This window comes from Archocentrus centrarchus, chromosome 10, assembly GCF_007364275.1.
Source record: "Archocentrus centrarchus isolate MPI-CPG fArcCen1 chromosome 10, fArcCen1, whole genome shotgun sequence".
NCBI lineage: Eukaryota > Metazoa > Chordata > Actinopteri > Cichliformes > Cichlidae > Archocentrus > Archocentrus centrarchus.
Genome location: NC_044355.1, coordinates 17,168,153 through 17,185,889, shown reverse-complemented (window position 1 = coordinate 17,185,889; position 17,737 = coordinate 17,168,153). Strand labels below are relative to the sequence as shown.

Here is a 17,737-nt window from a genome sequence, read left to right as displayed (position 1 = left end):
TCCAAGAACGTTCTCCATTTTTTTTTTCTTTTGGTAATGCATTTATTGTCACAACAGATTACATTTACATGGTGTGGAGATGGGTGAAGAGCAGAAATGAAATGATTTATAGCATCTCTCTAGTTTGTTTAATGTGGTTTTCATTTAGATCAGACTGCATTCACAGAGTTCACACTGAGTGCAGGTGGTGGCCCCGGGCCAAAGGAGCCCTGAAAAAACTTTTGACAGCAGTGACAGCTGACTTTCTTTTTTTACTGCTAAATGTGCATATTTGTGTGTGAATATTTGTGAGTGGGAGTACACTGGCTGGATTTACTGAATTTATCCTTAGGTTATCGCACAAATTTGAGCTTTTTCATGTCCAAGCACAGCGAACACGCTTTCACATCTGCCAAGTCAAGTGGAGTTTCTCGCTTCTACATAAATTTCAGGTATATGCCATAAAGATTCCTGAGGAATTTGTAAAGTTGAAAAGAAGCACTACGTTATTCCTTTTCTATAACATATGCACAAAAAAAAAAAAAAAAGCTGCAAAATACATTAAAACATTCTTTTGTTGATGTGCCCATTCTTTGAAGACGGAAAAGCAAAAGTCATTAAAATAGTGTGTTTGTAAATTAGACAGAAAGTAACCTTTCAATTAGGTTTGGTGAAAGGCCAGATTTTTTTTTTTGTTTTTTTTTGTGCCAGTGTGTCAATCCAGTTATGGTCAAGTGGAAATGACTTGTGCTGAGAGCATCTAGTTTTCTGTGTGTTCACCAGTCTTCCCATCGAGACCCGCAAATCATCAAGATAAAACAAACTCCATCAAGGAAACATGCAAAATCAAACCCCACTTCTGTGATTTTTTTCACCAATATCTTACGTCACTCTAGTATGCATAAGGTTTATGCCCTAAATGATCTCTTCCTACATACAATCATTTACATACGCTTGATTATTACAATCACTTCATTCGTCATTAAAGGAGATGGCAAGTTTTTTGCCTTTTTTTTTAAAGTTTTCTCATTCATTGATGGGATTGAAATGTTTTTATGCCACTTGGTGGGTAGCTGCTGGATCTTGGTGCTTTACTCATTCATCTGTCAAATATCCATGACCGCAATCCTGGGAGGCTACAGCAGCTCATCCAGTCCAGGAGTTCAGAAGGGGACAGAAATGGAAAGAAAAATGAGTAAATCGACGAGGGGCTCCATTGCTAGTCTTTAAATAGAAATGTGATTTTCTTTTCATCTTCTTGGAAATCCTATATCCTGTCTGTATAGTGCATGATCAAGTAATCCATCTATCTCAGAATTCCGCATACAGGACGAATTAGGTTCCACATGGACAAAGTTCAAAGGTCAAAGTTCAACCAGTGATACCAGCTTTTCCATTCCTTCACACAAAACAGATGAATTTTCTCTTTTTTTTTTTTAATCATCAGGCATTTTCAAGAATTTTTCTTCTTTCCTTTAATTTGTGGTGATGTTTGTTATACTGTATGTACATCATTGGTTACCATGGCTGGTACTGATTAAGTGCTGTTGTGGCAAAAGTGTGAGTGGCTTTCAGGCTGGGGAGGGGTGCAGTGGTCAGTGGTGACGGTCATTGCTGGGGGAGTTCTGATGGCTGTTTCTTGGGTTTCAGAGTGTCTATGAGAGACTGGACGCCACGTTTCACGCTGGTGGTCACCCGCCGGGTCACTGAGTCTGCAGAGGGCGAGGAGGAAGAGCCAGCACGCTGAGAGGGCGGTCGTGCTACCAGGCACTTCTGGTACCGAAGCTGAGGAAGAGGAGGAAAGGTTTATGTGAATAAATATTTGGGCATTCACAGCCTTATTGTTAATGGCTATGGGATATAATCCAGCCAATAATCCATGTCAACAGTGCCAAACAAAGAAGAAAGGAAATATGACAGAAGCTAAATGACTGAGTAAGAATTTAATAAAATCCACCACATGAAACGATATTTTGCCATAAAACCAAAATGTGCCATTTTTACACCTCAGTTTCAGAGCTTACCACACATGCTGCCTGCACAGCCTCAGATACACTGCCTGCATTGGGTTCACACCAGAACACGTGACACTGGAAATGCTGGTTTCCAGTGTCCATAATGAAGGCAAATGAATGAATATCCCGTCCCACGCCCATGAAGGACAAAAAACGGACACGACACTCCACCAGTACCTCCTCTTCCTCCTCCTGCACAGACATCAGAGAGAGTTGGAGTTCAGTAAGGCTTTCCTCTATAACTAACATGCGTATTCACATTATTTTTCAGTCCCCAGGACAACAAATATTCCCATGCCTTTTCTTTGATGACTGCCACAGTGGTATCAGCAATGCTCAGTATAACAGGAATCCAGTCCTCTTTGCCTGTAGAGGTCAGAAGGCTGTCTATGGCTCCATTTATGATGTCCATACCTGACGACATAACACAGGAGAGTATTGACAGTTTAGGATCAAAGAATTTACTGCAGGAGGTCGTACGATGTGTGTTTGGATATCAGTATGGATTCAAGTTTACCTATGGGTCGAGTCACAGATGTCATTCCAAGATAGAGCACATGAAACTTCTGCACCAACTCAGTCTTTGGCATGGGAAACTCTGCAGAGAAAAACACACAAACATTTGAACATGTGCACACACAGATTGCCCCCAGGAGATTTAATCACACGACAACATCTGAAGCACATTTTCAAAAGAGAAGTCCACATATGATAATTGGCTTAAAGTGAAGAAATAAACAAACACTGCTGAATATTTTAATATAGTGGGGCAGTGTTGACACGATTAGGGCACGAAAAAAACCCAGAAGCATGCAGAGCTTAGGAGGGCTGGAGTGGTTTCCTTGAGAAAGCTTAGCTTTTCCTGATGGCCTATAGGCAGAAAATACTGCTGTACAGAGTGTGGTTGTATCACCTGCATCTCAATGAGTGCAGATGGTAGCATCACCTACCCTTAGGACCTGATACTCTGTACAATTAGCTTTAGAAGTGAGGGATGATTTCTGATAAGACACCAGATGTTTGACTGTCGACACAGATAGGGTAACTGTTTTAAAAGTGTAATGCACAGTACTGTACAAAAGCCTTTATATTTTGTTTGGAAAATTGAGAATAGGCAAAACAAACTTATGTGGAGATACAGTATATAAAACACAGACAGACTCTGCACACCTCTAACAAGCTTGAAAGTCAATATTTGGTATGACCACCTTTATTCTTCAACACAGCCTGAACTCTCTCAGAAAGCTTTCTTCTAATCTCTTTAATTGGCCTTCAGGAATAGTGCTCCAGGACTTCTTGAAGGATGCTTCTTTGGATGCTGGTTGTCTTTTGTTCTGTTTTCTGTGAAGATGATCCCACACCGCTTCAATAAGACCTCTTGTCACTGATTTTTAGCTCGGTTACATGTGACCACACTAAGCTAAATCAGTCAGAGTTGTGCGTACAGTATCTGCACCATCAACCAAACCCAACAGTGATATCATGGACTCAGTAGAAATCAGACAACATTTTAGTAATTCAGAACTCTGAGTGCACAGGTTTACATAAGCACGAGTTGTCTCACCTATTCAGGGTATACTGCTAAAGCTCTCCGAACTGTAGTCTCATGAACAGTGGATTGTGAAAGGTTTTTCATACATTAATTCCATTTTAAAGCAGAGCTCAGACAGTCCTGATCCGATAAGAACTGCGGGGCGATTATCCTAGTGTTGGTGCTCATCCCAAATCATTTGGTGCTAATCTCCTCAATTGTATCCCAACACAGGATTGTGCACTACCAGCTACCCTAAAAAGAGCTCTAATCCAGGTGAGAACTATGTTCCACGCACAAAAATTAAAATAAAAACACAGCCAACCTTTAAAGCTAATGGGCCGTTCTATCCAGTTCAAGGGCAACACCTCACACTGTTTTTAATGAAAAGTCTATGAGTTCAATCTCTGAGTTCACACAAGTTACAGCTACAAAAGATGTGAGGGATCTTCCACCATGACGTTCTTTGATCCCAGGTTTGGGATGGGGGGCTGTGGAGTACCAGGCCTCACCTCAAAGAAACACTAATTGGGTTTTAATGAGGTCGACTGCCTCTGCAAGTGAAGACCTGATATACTTCTTTTATATTCTGATGCCAGAGCATTTTCCCCCCATGCTCAGCAGATATGCATGGCAGCTGGAGTTATAGCAAAGGATGAATTGTGGCGTGGCTTTTTTCGCTGTCTTCCTATAATTATCTGGGACTGAAAGGAACAAGCAGTGGGAATTAGTAAAATGGAAACCAGTGAATAGAATTATCACTGTGAGGATAAAGCTCTGTTGAGTGAGGGGTTTATAGTGAGGAGTTATTCTGGAGTCAGCATTATCTGAATGTAAGTGAACCAAACGCTGCTATCTTTTCTGTTAACAAATGTTCACAGCTGATCCTCAGGCAGTGAGGTCATCTTTTAAGAATCATAAATGTGGTTTTAGATGTGGAGAAATACTGTAACAGAGGACAAGAAATCACAAGCTAAAATCTAAATCTTATAAAAAGACAGAGATGCCAAAAAAGCAGACGTGTGATGAACACGACTGTGCACGCATCTACCTTGCAGGGGTACGTCGGAGCCGTTCTGGGAGGAGCTGCCAGCTGCAGCTTTGGCACTTTTCCTCTCAGCCATGATCTAACGCGAGAAATAATGATGAGAAGTTGGGTGAAAACACAGGGTGAGAAGAACAGAGTGAAAAGGAAGAAAAGGGGATTTTAAAGAAGGGATGAAAGTGATGAAAAGATGAACAGGGATAAAAGAAGAGAGGGTTTGGTGAAAACAGGCACAGGAGAGAGCAATATTAATATAAGATTAGACTGACAAATAAGAAAAGACTGGCTGTTGGTTAGTAGTACTCTTTATCTTTTTGTCTTTAGCTGTAAACTAATGTTTCTACCAAAGACTGTCCATTAGTTTGTGAAACCAAACATCAAAAGCAAGGTGATGATCTGAGTGAAAAAAAACAAGAGGCATTTCATCTTCATACTGTAACCACCAGCCAATCAGAAGGTAGTCACTCCCTAAATCATACTCACCTTTATTGCCTTTTTTTTTTTTTAAACTCTAAATGGGATTACAAACACCAAAATAACATCACGCTGTATCAAATAAAACTTGAAACCACCAACAGAGACCCTAAATTCATTGAGACAATGTTTACTAAGCTCACAAAATGCTTTTAATTCTGCACTGGCTTCACCTTGGCAGCATCCTTCTTTTATATACAGTCTGTGCAGAAGATGTACTGTGACTCTTTAAAAACAGGTCACAAAAGTGCAGTTTCATTTGTTTCAAAAGGCCAAGAAATTTCCCAAAACAATGGAGCACCCTTATTTTTAGCAAAGTCATCGGCCTGTATTTAGGTAGACTTGAGTATTTAGGTAAACCAGGGAGTGTATGTGGGACCGAATCCAAGTAGACTGCAGTGCTCATTTGATTGCAATGAAAGATTTCACCTCAAATAATAGATTAGCACAACGGTCTGTTTTTAACATATTTTGGAAAACAGTTATAGTTTTATGGACTAATAGGCAATATCAGATTTTTTGGATAAGCGGAATAATTATATTAATTATATTTCAGTTCCACACTTAAAGATTGATCTTTTCTCTCTAGTTTCTTGGTTGCTCTTTTGCTGCAGTGGACGCACTCTTGAAAGAGTGTTGAATATTTTGCATGGCCCCTGCACTCAGCTGCTGCACTCTTTTCCTGCTACAGATACTTGATTAATTGAAGGTGTCATTAATCAAAGTCTATGGTGAGTCTGCAACTCTGCTCACAGGGGAACATGCAAGAAGGCACGCTCACACCCAACCTCTCACACACACACACACACACACACACACACACACACACACACACAAAGGAGGGCCATTCAGTGTGCTGCACAGCTGCAAGACTCAGGTCACCAAGTTTTTCCCCTGCAGTAAAGAGAAAACTACCGCTGTGTTTAAAATAGGCAGTGTGAAGGTGTGAAGAGTCATGGTCACATACAGATGCACTGATACACACTCTTCCTGCGGTTTGTGGTTAGAGATAAGAAGAAATTAAATTTTCTCTCTAAATGGGTCGACGTGCCTCAAAGGGAGTTGATCTGTTGTTCCAGGCAGTCATTCTTCACAAGGTCAGCGTGGGCCTGAGGACACACTGATTTCTTTTTGTATATAAAAGGCAACGATTCAGTGTGTGCGTGTCAAATTCAAAGAGTCTCTAAACAAATGAACTATGTACTGACTTTAGAAAAAGTGCTGTGTTAGTGTAGAAAATAGTATTTGCTCTTTATGCATTACACTGCAGTAAGTATTGCAAGAAAACACACCACTCTCTAACCATACACTCCCTTGTGGAAGAGCACACCTTTGGATACAGATGCGTAGTTGTTCTTATTATACTTCTTTCTAGTTGGCTTGGGACACATGTGCACTTGGTGCCCTTTTAGTGAAATAGCTATGCAGGCAGCTGGAGAGTGTGCAGTCCCTTATTTACCCTCTGAGGTACAAATATGATGCAAAAACAGAATTTAGAACTCTAAAGTTTCAGAACTGTATCGTGTCACAGTGGGTGTTTACATAGTCATGACTATGACAGTTATCAGTTTCCCATTTTTGTGTTTGTACATGTAAACATTAGCATCCATAGAGTAGATTAAGGGCACGACTTACATTGGATTTTGATTAGGTGTAGCTCAGATCCACAGAGATCATTTTTAAGGACCAAAATGTGTCCTCAAAAATGAATCACAGACTGCGGATCAAGTCCTACAGCTTTGCACCATTAAAGGATCAGTGTTTAAATATCTGTTCTCATCCCACACATACACACACGTGCACACATGCTGAAAACTAGCACTAAAAGAAACACTGCATATACTCTGTAGCTGCAATCTTATCTTCTCACTGCTATCTCTCCACACAGCCCTACTTCTCAGTAAGAGAAATCAGAAATCTTATCAGGGCACTGCAACATGCATGTGCGAGTATCAACTAAAATACAGCGTTTTTTTTAAATGACCCCCCCCCCCCCCCCCCTCTCTATCACAGCTGAACTGATTAAAACTTGCTAGCTTGTTTCCTAACAGAAGATAAGCTCATTCATGTGGAGGCAGGAGCAGCTATGATACAAACCTTGGAACAGATTTCGTGGAGACTTGTGGCGATGGCTGCGGCAGGGGTATCACATCGGAACACGTGGCACTTCAACACCCGCGTGTTTTTGTCTCTGGCCACATAGGCAAAATCCCTGAAGCACAGACAGAAGACACATGTAGATGTGACACTCAAAATTCATCTCTAACAGCAGGTGAACCAAACTCTTGTTAAAGGGGTAGTATTTAAAAACCAAAAGTATCCTGTAATACAGATGACTCAGAAATTATAGATAGTAATTTGCTGTTTTTTTCCCATCCTGTATATCTTTAAAGTTTCTTTACAGCTGCTCTGTAGCATTTATGATTATTCAAGAAGGGAAAAGATAATATTGAGGTAAAGAAGGAAGGAGAATCTAGAAAAGCAGGTGTTTTCCCCCGTAAGAAGGAAATTAGCGAACTGTAGCACAAATCTTGAGGTGAGCAATTCTTTGTGTGATAAGGGAGGAGAATGAATAACTGTGGGATGCATTTTGTTTATCTACCTTTTGGCTGCAGTGATATTCCAATCTAATATATCTTAATTCCAGATATTGTATGCAAGAAAGTAAGGGTTTCATCCACTTAAGTTTAATGCACTTGATAGCTCCTGCTAGATGGAGTTTTGCCAAATAGATGATCGTTTTCCTCTCAAAGCGTCCTGGTATTACTCCTCAGAGATCCACTTTTGAAAATTGTTGAATATGGTGATCAAACACTCTGTAAAGGCTTCAGACATTCTCCTAAAGTCCCTTAGCTCAAGGACAATATGCAGTTATAGGACAGTTTTTGCTGAGTTTCTTAGGCTCAATCTTTTCTTCATCTATTCTGCAAAAAAATCTTGTTTACTTTCTATTTTCAACTTTTCCATCTGTGTTTCAGCCCATTGTTTTCTTTTATTGTTAACAACAGCTTTTCTGCTGGAGTGGGTTTTGCATCTTTTCTCCACTCTGTATTGATTGTTAGGAGGTGATGTTTGTCCTTGGACCTGTCCTCTGTTGTGAAACAAAAAACTTTTCAGTCCTCTCTCTGCATCTGTTTGCTTTCTCATCTGTTCAAAAATGTAGAAAAAGAACTAGGACAAAAAAAAAAAACCCTTTCAAGTCACAATACATGCTCAAGAAACAACATCCACAAAATTATTACCCCATTTTGCATCATGATGTATTTACATCCTCTTTACTCATTTCTTTTTTGGGGGCTGTGCTCTAATTAGCTGAGTCATAAATTACAACTTCATTATTTGTGTCATTGTGCCATTTACATGTTGCCTTAAGCTGTGCAGGTATGTACAGTATCAGCTTTAGTATAAAAAGAACAGTACAGTCATGTTAATGTGCAACATGCGATGTTAGGCCCATAAAAACAGTCCCTTCTCTTCATAACAAAAACTGTATATAAAAGATGGGCATAGATTCTGGGGTCTGAAAAGTGAAACCAAACAGGAAGTGCTTTAAACCCGCATTCGTTCTATTGGCCAGCAGGAACCAACTCTTTTTGTTTACTGTATGACCTCAGTAAACATGTTTTGATGAGTTTATGGTGTCAATCACGTCTAATTTAATACAGTGTGATATTAATTTTGTAAATTATAGCCCCATTGACTGTTAAACCAGTGTATGATTTAGGGTGTGGCTAACTTGTTATTGGCTAGTTGTTGCCAGATGCTCATGCAGTGTCCACAGTTTTGTTGGTGAGATCCACACCTTGCTTCTGATGTCTAGCACAGCAGCCAAAATGGTGACAACCAAATGGCTCACTGTGGCCTCGCCCATCCTTGATATACAGTCTATGGTTCATATTCATTCCTGAACTGGAAGTGGTGGTTGCCAATTTTGGCTACCATGACAAACACGTTCTTATGCAAATATGGAGGCAGATGCATGTGTGTCACTGTCCCCAAGGAAAGTACATGGCAAGAGCTTCACAGCGGTGCCACACTGCAGCGAAAAATGAGGAGATTGAGGGTGATATTGAGCGAGGAAGCGCGACTAAGAAAGAAACTTTATGCAGTGTGGGTGGCAGATGAAAAACAGCTGCATGTGGGAGAGGCACACATACACGCACACGCACACATATGCACGCACAGGCAAGATGAAAGACATCTCTTCCCCATTAACAGGTGAGACAAGCTGAAGAACAAAAGGTAGGTGGATGTGTTTCCAGCTAGGACAGAAATGAATGAGTAATCGGCGAATACAGAGTGAAGGGGGAGAGTGGGGGCATGGAGAGAAGCCAAAACAGATGGGAGTGTCACCAGATGCACACACACATACATTGAACACTCTAGAATAACCACAGACACAAACAGAAATATGTCAAACACAGATGGCATTTATCACAGCAGGCTCTTTGTGTTTATGAGTCCATTATCTGGCCTGTCTCCTCTGCTTAATTGTGTGCTCACACACTATAAGTCGATAATGCTCTCTGACTGTGGCCAGGAAGGAAGACGCAATACGATGTGTGACTGAGGGTGCTTGTGTGTGTGTGTGTGTGTTTGGTGTCCAGTACACTTTATTCAGGGACATTTGAGCAGTGCTTCACCAAAGCAGCATGAGTGGCCTTGCCTCGCATACTACAAATGGTTCTTTTATGACTTCTGTATCCTCTCTGAGGGATCAAAATGCTATAAAACAGCATGCAACTCTTAATAGGAAACAGCCCGTGGCCAGTCTGGCTCGCTGATGATTTGACACCAGTGATTTAGATTTTCAGTAGTTGGTGCTGCACTCTTGGAAAGAGCAACAGTGACTCTAGGCGAAGCAAAGCCACTGAATTGAAGCCTGAAGTGACAAATGTGATTGCACACAAGGGCAGGAGTCCTGACACAACGATTACAGAAAACAGCTGAAAAGCAAGATCACATCTGAGTGCAGCACAAAGAGCAGTTACCTTTCTCTGTGTCCCCGGAAGCAGAAGGAGGTAGAAGGGGGAAGAGGGGTTGTTGAGGAGATGGTGGTTAAAAAAAAAAAAATTAATAGAAAGAAAAAAAATAATGGTTACAAATGAAACAGGAGGAAAAAGAAAGAATGTGAAGAGTGCGGGATATAAAAAAGATGGTGAGAGTGGTAGGATGGGAAAGTTATTTTATGGGAGCAGGTGTAAAACCAAAAAGCAAAACAAAACAGAAAGGTGAGGGTGAGATAGGGAAGGCAAAGACACAACAGCAGCGTTAATACACAAAACCTACAGAGTCAAAAACGCAGACAGTGTTCTTTTACTTCAGTCATTGCATTCCCGTGAGGTACTTGTTTGTGCTGTATGTGTGTACTTTTCATTTCAGTGGATTGGCATTATGAAACATTATACCACATGAAACCTTTCTTGTTGCTATATACTTGCATACCGCACACACGCGCGCCATTTCCCTCTATCTTTCCTCCTCCCAATTGCTTTCATTCATCTCTTTGCTTTCGGTCTCTAATCTTCCTTTCGCTTTCCTCAGCTTTCTCCATCTCCCACTCTTCCACTCACTCGATTTTTTTTTCCACAACAGGAAAAGCCCCCCCCCCCCCCCCAAAGAAGGAAAGAAAGAAGATGCAACACAGAATGATTCATATCGACAGTGTAACTCATCACAGCTGCACACAATATAGGCTGTGATACTCTACTATCAGGAACACTACAAAGTGGCACAGGCTGAATAAAGAACAGAGGGCTAATTCAAACATCGACTGCCTTTGATTCTTTGATGATCCACTTTGTAAGAAGCTGTGTGTCTGCATGTGTGCATAGGTATGTGTGTGTCTGTGTGTGTGTGCATGTGTGTTAGAACAGCTGGTAGATTATTTCAAACAAGAATTTTATCTTCATTGTCAGAGCATCAGAACTGCTGCTGTTCTCCAAACAGCCTTTATTCATGCAAACCCACTAACACACATGAGTAGGGGCACATATGGAAACTAAATCAACACTAGTATAAAACTGGCTAAAAGCTCTAACTTGCCATATGTAAGTGCATCTGCACATTTTAAAATGCATTGCTTTTTCTTTGTGTTTGAATTTCATTCATGATTTTCCTCCCACTGTGTTTCCATTATCTCTGATTCTACATCTTTCTGTTCCATTACAAATTCAGGCTCCATCCCTTATTCACTGTCTGTCACTTTGGAATTGCATTTCAGAGGTGGAAATTCTGAATGGCCCAAAAGTGACTATTCTCCACCTCAAAAAGAAAGCCTATTGTTCTCTCTCCCGCAACTAATTAATGTGTCAGTGAGAACATGTTGCAAGTGTTTTATTACTGATGAAAGAACTACATGAAATTCCAAATAGAGTCTCACATTTTACAAAAGCCTACAGTATTGTCATGATTGCACCAAATGTATTGGACTTTTACAGCCAGTCTAAATCTGCCTCAGCTATATCTGGAAATACATCTTTTTCCCCCTGTTTTGTAATTCCATCAACACTCAGCTTCCTTTTTAACACCTGAACACATATATGTCTTTTTTGAGGAAAATGAGGGGGAAAAAAATTACATTTTCTAATATGACTTAAGCCTTTTTGCTGCCTCGGGTCGACAGTCATTATTTGAAAATGTCAGTCTTGTCAGCTGCTCACCCAAAGCGGGTGTTTTTCAGTTTGACAGGTGACTTTTGGTAACATTTATAAGCTGTAATCACAGCACTAGTTTTAAATTAGACATTTTTTAATTGTATGGCAAACAGAAGCAACTAAAATGTGAACTTGGTTTCCATGCAACACTGTTTGGGTCCCCAAAGCCAGTTTAAGAAGCCGGATTTGCCAAAGCCTCTGCCTTTGACTGCTACTCAATCCACAGAATTGGCACCACCAAGTCTGAAGCCATGATTCTCAGCTTAAAAAGGGTGGCGTGCCCTCCTGAGAATGACTTGCTGCCCCAAGTGGAGGAGTTCAAGTATCTCTGGGCCTTAATTATGAGTGAGGGGGAGATTAATGCAGTGTCTGCAGTAATGAGGATGCTGTACTGGTCAGAGACCTGAGTGTGAAAGCAAAGCTGCCAGTTTACAGGTTGATCTCACCTCACCTATGGCCATGAGCTCTGGGGAATGAAAGAATATGATTCCGGACGCAAGTGGTGGAAATTAGTTTCCTCCACCACTGTCTGGGTTCTCCGTTATACATGTTATACACAATCCTCCACATCCAAAGGAGCCAGTTTATTAGGTTGCCTGCTGGACATTTTCTACCTGACTTTCAGATATGTCCTGCTGAGAAGAGATCCCAGAGTAGACCCCAGACATGCAGGAGAGATTATGACTCTCAGCTGGCCTGGGAGAGTTGAAGGAGGTGGCTGGGCACTGCAGAGGGTGGTCTGGGCATGCTTAGACTGCTGACCCTGCAACCCGGCCCCAGATAAGTGGCAGAAGATGGATGGGTGGATGAATGACTTGAAAGGGTTTAGGTTTAGAGCAAGACAGAACAGAAAAGGACAGTTTTTCAAACATTTCAAGTATTTATGTATTTCAATAAATAATACTACGGTATCAGTCAAAAGCTTGGACACCCCTTCTCATTCAATGTTTTCATTTATTTTTTTTCCTAGATTGTAAATTAATACTGACGTCATCCAGACTATGATGGAACACACCAGGAATCGTGTAGTAAACTTAAACGTTTTAAACTAACCAAAATATGTTTTTATAAAAATCTCAAATTTGTACTCATTAGACCAATGGACAGATTTCCACTAGTCTAACATCCGTTCCATGTGTTCTTTGGACCAAGCCATTCTCTTCCTCTTGTTGTTCTCGATGGTCTTTGCAGCTGCAATTGAGGATACTTTCAAAGTTCTTGAAATTTTTCAGACTGATTGACCTTCATTTTTTAAAGTAATGATGGATGATTATTTTTCTTTACTTGAAATAATATGTTTGCCATAATATGTATTAGGACATTACTCAAATAGGGCTATTCACTGTATACCAACTCTACCTCTTCACAATGATGATGGTCTCAAACACATTAAGAGGGCAAGAAATTCAAGAAATTAATGAATGACACACGGACTTCATAAATGTTGGAGGACATTTTGGTGGGAAACAGAGAGGATAGAAAGCTAAAATCTCAAGAGAGGAGAGTTATTAGGACACGAGGCCAGAAAGACAAAATGAAAAGGTGAGAGTATAGCAGAGAGGAATGGAAATGGGGCTCAATGGTGAAGAAGAAGGTACAGAGGGGAAAAAAAGAGGAAAAAAAGAGGTAAAAAAGAGGTACGAGATGAAAGGTGTGAAAGCACCAAAGCAGAAAGATGAGTTAAAGCAAGAATCCCACCACTCGTGCGTTCTTTTTTTTTCTCTCTCTTTGCTGCACATATTTTCAGAGCTCAGTAAAGGATGACTGACTCACTACTACCAATCTCTCTTTGATCCTGATGGCTGTGAGGCAGCCTCGGCTGGAGAGGATGCGTAGAACTCTGAGAATAAATGAGGTCACGGCTGCAGATGTGTGCTGAACTGGGTTTGGGAAAGTCACAAAGAACCGTCAGTTTCTGCAGAGATGACAACTGTCACCTCCATCATGGTTCTAAGAGCACTATGTGTAGTACTAGTCTAAAGCTGAAGGAGAATCCCATCCGGGCTTGCTTAAACATGGTTTAGGTTTGTCATATTAATGCTTGGATCATTTCTACATTTTACATGATAGCATTCTGATGACAAATGTAAGAAAAAATGGGGACTGGAAATTTATAATGCAAAACAGTCTCTAGGCCCAGCTGCAAAGGATCAATGTAAAGTTGGTATCTTTGATAACCCTTGTAATGGGATAATAATCTGTAGTCAATATCATTATTGATTGTAAGGGTACATGCAACCAATACAAGACTGGGTGCAGTCAGCACCTAGAGTGTGATGGGTTGTAGTGAGATGAGATGAAACATCTTAAAACTGCATGCAAAATGTCCAAAAAATGCTTTGAGGATTCTTGTCAGTAGCTTTCTTACATTTTAAATGACATCTTAAGCCAACTTTGGTTTCATCTGGTCTTTCATCAGCACCTGCAGGCTTTAAAGAAAAGTCATCACATGGCTCAGAGAAATGGCGATATGTATTTTTCCACTGTTAACATCATCATCAACCATACTGAATTATTTAGATTAATGGGTCAAATTTAACACAGCTTTATATCGTGAATCTGACTACGCATGCACAACCTTTCTTATATACACTAATGCACGGACGAAAAGCAGATCAAGTACTGGAGGTAAATTTGCAATAACAGTTTTTGGGTGTGTAATTTCTTTTGATTTTTTTCACCATAAGCAATCCAACTGCTCAATAATTTTGTTTTCCCACTTACAATAGGATATTAATTAAATTTAAGTCATTTTGAGAACTTTATAGAAAACAACTTCACAATTCATCTTCCGTTGCTAAAATGGTGTAATAAAATGAAATTGTCCCACTCCTGGTGCAGTAAAAAAAAGGAAGCTGTTTAAGAGGCAGTCAAAACAGCACAAATGTAACTAGTCCCCAACCTGCTCTGCAGTTCTTTCTTCTGCTCTGTAGCTTCCAATATTGCTCAGTAGAGACTCATGTCTCCTCTGAACCATCTGTCACTCACACACACACACACACACACTCAAACGCACCAAGCACTGTGGCATCACACAGACTTCAATTATCAAACAGCTTTACAGAGTGTCTGGGTACTGCTGGCCGCTATGCTAATGCACTTACATATGCTAATTGCACAGCCAAATGCTGATTTGAAATGTCTGGGAGGAAGCTCTCCTGTCAGCAAAAAAGTCGCCGAAGAGCCAGAGAGGACCAGGTGTGTGTGCAACGTATGTGTTCTGTGTGTGTGCTACTCTTCCTATTGACTGCAGCAGAAAAACTACCTTTTATTATTGATAACTTGTGACTTTGGCTGAAGTCCAGAGTGGATGTGGATCTGATCCTTTTTCAGCTCTGAACTGTGACAGGTGTGCGACACGGAAACAACGGCTACATAATGATTTAGAGGATCGCCCTTTCATCATGCTGCAAAGAGAATAACAAAAGAGCTGTCAGGAATATTGATGTTTAGAAACAGTTTTCTTCCAATTATTCTATTATTTTTTTTTTGTAACTGTTGAGTGAGACTCTTTGTTTACTAGCTTACTTAAAAATCTGATGCAAGATGAAATCATCCTCAGTAAATTAAACCTGAATAATTCTATCGGTACAATGTGAGTCTGTGAGTATTTACAGTTATAAAAATATTCTTAGCTGTCATAAAATAGTATTGATGCTAATACTAAAAGGCAAATTTAGAGATAAAAAGTTCTGCTTACATGCCTACAATGCTTTCATATTCCTTCAACGCTGTTTGACAGACCACTGTAATCTGCACATATTAATCCAAACTTAGTTAACTTTCTGGTATACTGCTGTGACAATCCAGTTTTTTAAAAAACTAATAAATAACGGACCCCTGAGTGTTGATAATTGTGTTTGGAAAAAAACAGTAAGTGTGGCTCATCACTGCAATAAATTGTAGTTTATTGTAATGGAATGCAGAATACGGTGATTTAAAAAAAGACATAAAAATCAAAGATAAAACCAGAAACATGAGGCACAAAGTGCACACTTTACAGAGCCATTAATAGGACTGTACTGCGCTGCTGACAGTAATTAGCTTAGTTTTATTGGAGTATTGATGCTGTGTTGTGGTGCATAGTCAGGTATTTACTGCACCGATTTATCAACACAGCATCAGCATGGGCTGATATTCACCTTGTTGACTGCCATTTACTGATGGCAGAGGCAGCCATTTATTTGCTGTGTCTATCCCGTTTTTTTAATTCATGTGAAGATTATGAAAGTGTGAGCACCTTTATAAAAGCACAGGCTTTGTCAGTTTGTTGGTCTGAAATGTTCAGGCTCAAGTTCAAGTTTGTACTTTTCCTTTTGTCATGTGCCTGTAGTCATTCTGTGTCTTCATGTTGGATTTCGTTGGACATTCTGCCCCATAGGCTCCCCATGTCTCCACTCTTTGGAGAAAACACAACTATGTCTTCAGCATATTCTTTTAACTGCAATTTACACCTGTATATAAACTGAAATAGCTGATGTAATGAGCAAAACACCAAAACAGCATCAATCTTCTTATTCCAGAAAACGTGGAACTTCTCCTTTAATACTAAGCATCAGACTAATAAAGGTGAATCCATGTTTTGAGCTCATTAGTAACTAAGTGGGAGCAGCATCACAAAAACCTCTTCCACAGTTGCACTCCAACACTTAAAACCTGTGTGACAGCTGAACAGGGTAAACCCCTGTGCGACCTGGTGAATTAGTCATGACCCACAGCCATTAAGCCTAATGTAAAATGTCTGCACGTAATTACCATTCTACATCGTAAACTTGTTTACAGCACCAAGATGAGAAGCAAAATGAGCACCCGGGGCTGGAGGGAGGGCTCCCCCCCCCCTTCTGCATCGGAGGTACCACATGACACATACTCCTTGTTTCTCTACGCACACACTCACTGGCAGACAGACAAGAACACACTATCACCAATATTGCCAGAGGCAGCAAAGAACTGGGACAAAATCAAGTCAAAATAAAAATAAAACTGTTGTCTACGGTGTATTAAACAGCGCACGCAGCACACGACGCTGCCTGTGTGCATTGAGCAGCCAGTTGATGTTGTTTACAGCAGCAGCTACGCCTGCATTTGATTCATCCTCAAGCAATCTGAACACATGTAAGGCATTTTACAAATGCACAAATGACAAACGGAATAGTTATTAATATTTTACCCACAGAACGCTAACTTCACAGATCTTCAAAAGGCTTCCTGTATTCAAATGTCTCAAGATATTTGTGTGTCTTTTGCACTGACAGATAAATATGTGTGTAAATCCATACGTGCATGCTCACAGTCTCGGCTTCACGCAGATCCACAAATGTATGCTGCGTTTAAGTGCTGAATAAAAACCGAGACATCTAGTGTGGATTCTGGGGTGTAATTTCTAGGAAAAGACGTTTTTTCTAAATAATACATTTTTCTCCCCCTTGATTAAAGCTCAGACATTTCCCCTATATAGACTCTATACAGCACTCTATGGTTTTAAATGACTGATCACAAGGAAAACTCAAAATACATTTGAGACCAATTTCTCTCCACAAAAATGTTTTACTGAGAGGAAGGAAAACACGCAACCCCAGTTTATTTTGAAGCAGCTTTGTGACCCAAATCCGAGCAGAGAGGCAAACGAAGGAGGGAGGGGCAACATGCAGAGGAAGCACACACAGTACCCGTGTGTCAACACTCGTCATTTTTCATTACATATTTAAGAGTAGAGTTTGGTGGGTGGGCGAGAGATAGACAGAGAGAGAGAGAGTGGGGAACAAGATATGAGTGGGGGGGGCAAAAGAGGGATTCTGGGTGGGCGAGAGAGCAGGGAAAGATGATGTCCTGCTGTTCTCTCTACTCTTGATCATTTATACATCACAATGCACTAGTGTGTGTAAGTGTGTGAGCGCATGTGTGTGTATGTGTGTGTTTTTGAACATAAGCACAATATTCTCGACAAAGCTTCAGTGAGGTGTCACTTCAGTGAGATGCCCCTATTCATGTATCCTGCTAACATGTGTCAGAAAGTGTGGGAGAGCGCCGGGATTCG

General features: G+C 40.5%; 1 protein-coding gene across 7 annotated transcripts in view; it reads right to left on the bottom strand.

The window, feature by feature from the left end:
• Nucleotides 1-46: 46 nt before the first annotated feature.
• apbb2a (amyloid beta (A4) precursor protein-binding, family B, member 2a) overlaps nt 47-17,737 on the bottom strand; it is a 34,095-nt gene continuing 16,404 nt past the window's right edge. For 2 of the 7 annotated variants that reach the window (XM_030739406.1, XM_030739411.1), the window contains 7 exons: nt 10,036-10,041; nt 7,142-7,256; nt 4,577-4,652; nt 2,512-2,592; nt 2,293-2,408; nt 2,004-2,186; nt 47-1,764 (listed from right to left, as the gene is read on the bottom strand). In XM_030739406.1, the coding sequence (XP_030595266.1) occupies nt 1,588-1,764; nt 2,004-2,186; nt 2,293-2,408; nt 2,512-2,592; nt 4,577-4,652; nt 7,142-7,256; nt 10,036-10,041 (754 nt within the window). In that variant the 3' untranslated portion in view covers nt 47-1,587. Of the gene's footprint in view, nt 1,765-2,003; nt 2,187-2,292; nt 2,409-2,511; nt 2,593-4,576; nt 4,653-7,141; nt 7,257-10,035; nt 10,042-12,314; nt 12,695-14,068; nt 14,130-17,737 lie in introns of those variants that run through there. The other 5 variants (XM_030739408.1, XM_030739412.1, XM_030739410.1 and 2 more) reach the window with 4 other exon arrangements.